The sequence below is a fragment of the Podospora anserina genome, chromosome 7, assembly GCF_000226545.1.
Source record: "Podospora anserina S mat+ genomic DNA chromosome 7, supercontig 1".
Classification (NCBI taxonomy): domain Eukaryota; kingdom Fungi; phylum Ascomycota; class Sordariomycetes; order Sordariales; family Podosporaceae; genus Podospora; species Podospora anserina.
Genome location: NW_001914854.1, coordinates 2,133,309 through 2,135,721, shown reverse-complemented (window position 1 = coordinate 2,135,721; position 2,413 = coordinate 2,133,309). Strand labels below are relative to the sequence as shown.

At 53.1% G+C, this 2,413-nt stretch overlaps 1 protein-coding gene across 1 annotated transcript; it reads left to right on the top strand.

Annotated features, from left to right (window-relative positions):
- Positions 1–2: 2 nt before the first annotated feature.
- Positions 3–2,352, top strand: PODANS_7_7930 (uncharacterized protein; the record flags this gene model as incomplete). The annotated part of the gene is made up of 3 exons (XM_001908118.1): positions 3–1,183; positions 1,233–1,384; positions 1,433–2,352. Coding segments are annotated over 3 exons (2,253 nt in total), but the record flags the coding sequence as incomplete, so codon positions are not given.
- Between the last annotated feature and the right edge of the window lie 61 nt (positions 2,353–2,413).

Genomic DNA, 2,413 nt, shown 5'->3' with positions numbered 1-2,413 from the left:
ACAGGAATGACCGGTCAGTTCTCCAGAGAGCTGTTGAGGCCTGTTCTGCTGGACCACCCCCACGCTTTATGCGTCGTCCATCCTCATCCTCTTTGACTTTCCCAGTCATTTTTGACTTGGTTGGCCAGTCTCCGCGTGAGTTTGGTGGTAACACCTCCATCAAGGACTATGAAACATGGGTCCAGGCGGTGTTCGATACCATGTTCACGACTTCAAAAACCATCCCCCACCTCAAGGGTCAGGTAGAAAGCGAGGGCAAGTCAGCGATGCGGAGGGTTTTGGAGGTGGCAACATACCGAGACGAAGCTCTTTCCGCGGAGAGCCTCCGGCAGGTGTGCAAGGAATTTGCCCTTGGCGAGCGTAAGGATGATTGGGATATACTTTTGTCCATCGTAAAACTCAACCCCGATGCGTTTCTGCTCTCGGAGGACGGAAAGGAGCTTCTGGACCAGATTCTGGAAAAGACGAAAGGTTCAGATTCCTTGACTGATGAAGACCGGGAGGTGGCTGTCGAGTTCATTGCCCTCCTTGCCGAAGGATATGCCCAAGCCCGCGACTTGTCTTCGTTTGTCAAGACCTGGCTTCATTACCTCGATTCTCCCAAATCCGAAGGGAAATTGGACCCCCTGTGGGCACAAGAAGAGCTAGCGGGTACAGTCGCGTCTTTGGTGCAATCTTCTCTCAATGCCAATCAGCTTGCGGAGTTGGTAGCATGGCTGTCGGAGCAAGAGGCAAGCGCGGCAAGGGTTTTCCTTCTTGAGGCTCTTTCTAGGGGTGTTGCTCGCGAGGAATTTATTGATGCGGCAAACATGAAGATTTTTGATGCTATCATGGCTCAGAAAGTCTCCAAGAAGGATGCCCCTCTCATCTCTGCTTGCCGTTGGAGTGATGCTGCCCGGACTCTCGCTGAGGGCACGCTGGAGGAGGCCGGTCGGGTTTGGTCACGGGTCGGCTCGCACCTAAAGAAGACTTTGAAGAAGTCGGGGGTGGATGGGGAGGATACCTTTGCTGCGTTCGAGTGCTGTGTCGCTGCTTGGCTGTCAAACTATCTTGAAGGTGCCGATGAGGAGGAAACGTCTAAATTGGTCTGCTCCTTCCTTGGGAAACTTGAGGAGGATGCGAGCTCCGAGTCAAGGAGACGATATATCTCTTGGATTCTCGAGGAGGAGCCTCGTCTTGTCAGGTGTGGATCTATGACCTTCATTTCTGGCTACTTTGCTAACTGTTCACAGCATGGTCGTTGACAAGACGGGCAAAGTACCAGGTATCATTCTGTCGCTTGTCAAACCCACACCTGGGGATGACTCGGCTGGTTTGCGTCATGCCGCCACAGTTGGCAAAGTTCTGTTGAAGGAATGCGATACTGGAAACCAGAAGCTCACTGGTAAGCTGGCTCAGTCTTGTTGTTAATGACACATTCTAACGTCAACAGATACTCTGATCGACACCGTCATCAAAGTGATTAAAGAGTCTGAGGCCGGGACGTTTCAACCATCAACCAAGGATGCTGTTCTGTTCCTGCTCAATGCGCCTATGGAAACCCTTAGCCGCAGCCAGCGGGAAGCCACGATGAAGACGTTGACCAGCCACGTTCCACGAACCTCGAACAAGGCGGGACCACTTGGGGTAGACTACTGGGAGCCAGTGCTCTCCTTGATGGTCAAGCTAATGAACGAGCCAACCTTCTATGAGGGGATGAGCTTCAGCCATTTGGAAACTGTTGGGGCAGTTCTTGTTTCAACGACGGGTGATGATGCCGAAGCTCAGCGCCTCTTCTCTTTGCTGTACGACCTGGCTGTGTTGACTATCCGACAAATGGCAAGCGGAAACCTTGATTCGAGGGAGAAGACATACCTCTCTGATGCCAAGGCGGTGCTTCAGGAGAAGGCAGCTGATGGCGATACTGTCGTGCGTCTCGTTCTTCTGCGCGCCTTTCTCGCGACTGTCCAAGAGTCCAAGACTGCCCCAAGGCTGGAGAAGGCTGGTCTGGACTTCAGCGGCCTTGGAGATGACCTATTCCAGATGGCTTCATCCGTTGCGACAGCCGGCAAATGGCGTGGAAAGAAACTACTGGCTCTTCTGTTCGCGTTGTCTGCTCTTGACAGTATGGGACGCGATTCTGTCAAGCAAGCGGTCGCCTCTGCCGTGAAGCCACTCGTCAAGACTAGCGACAAGCTGGTTGACGAAGGCATCCAAGCTGGTTGGTCCATCCGCATGTTCTTGGCAGACCACTTCCTCGAATCCCTCGAGTCCCCATTCCAAATCGAGCTCGACATGGAGATTTCCGAGACTGGCGAGGTCATCGGTCCGCCCTCGAAGTCCCAATTCTCCGCAAATAAATCCAACCCCTAATCCGCCCCGCCAACAAACCCATCAAATTCAATACCTCAAAAACTCCTCCTCACAACCCCCC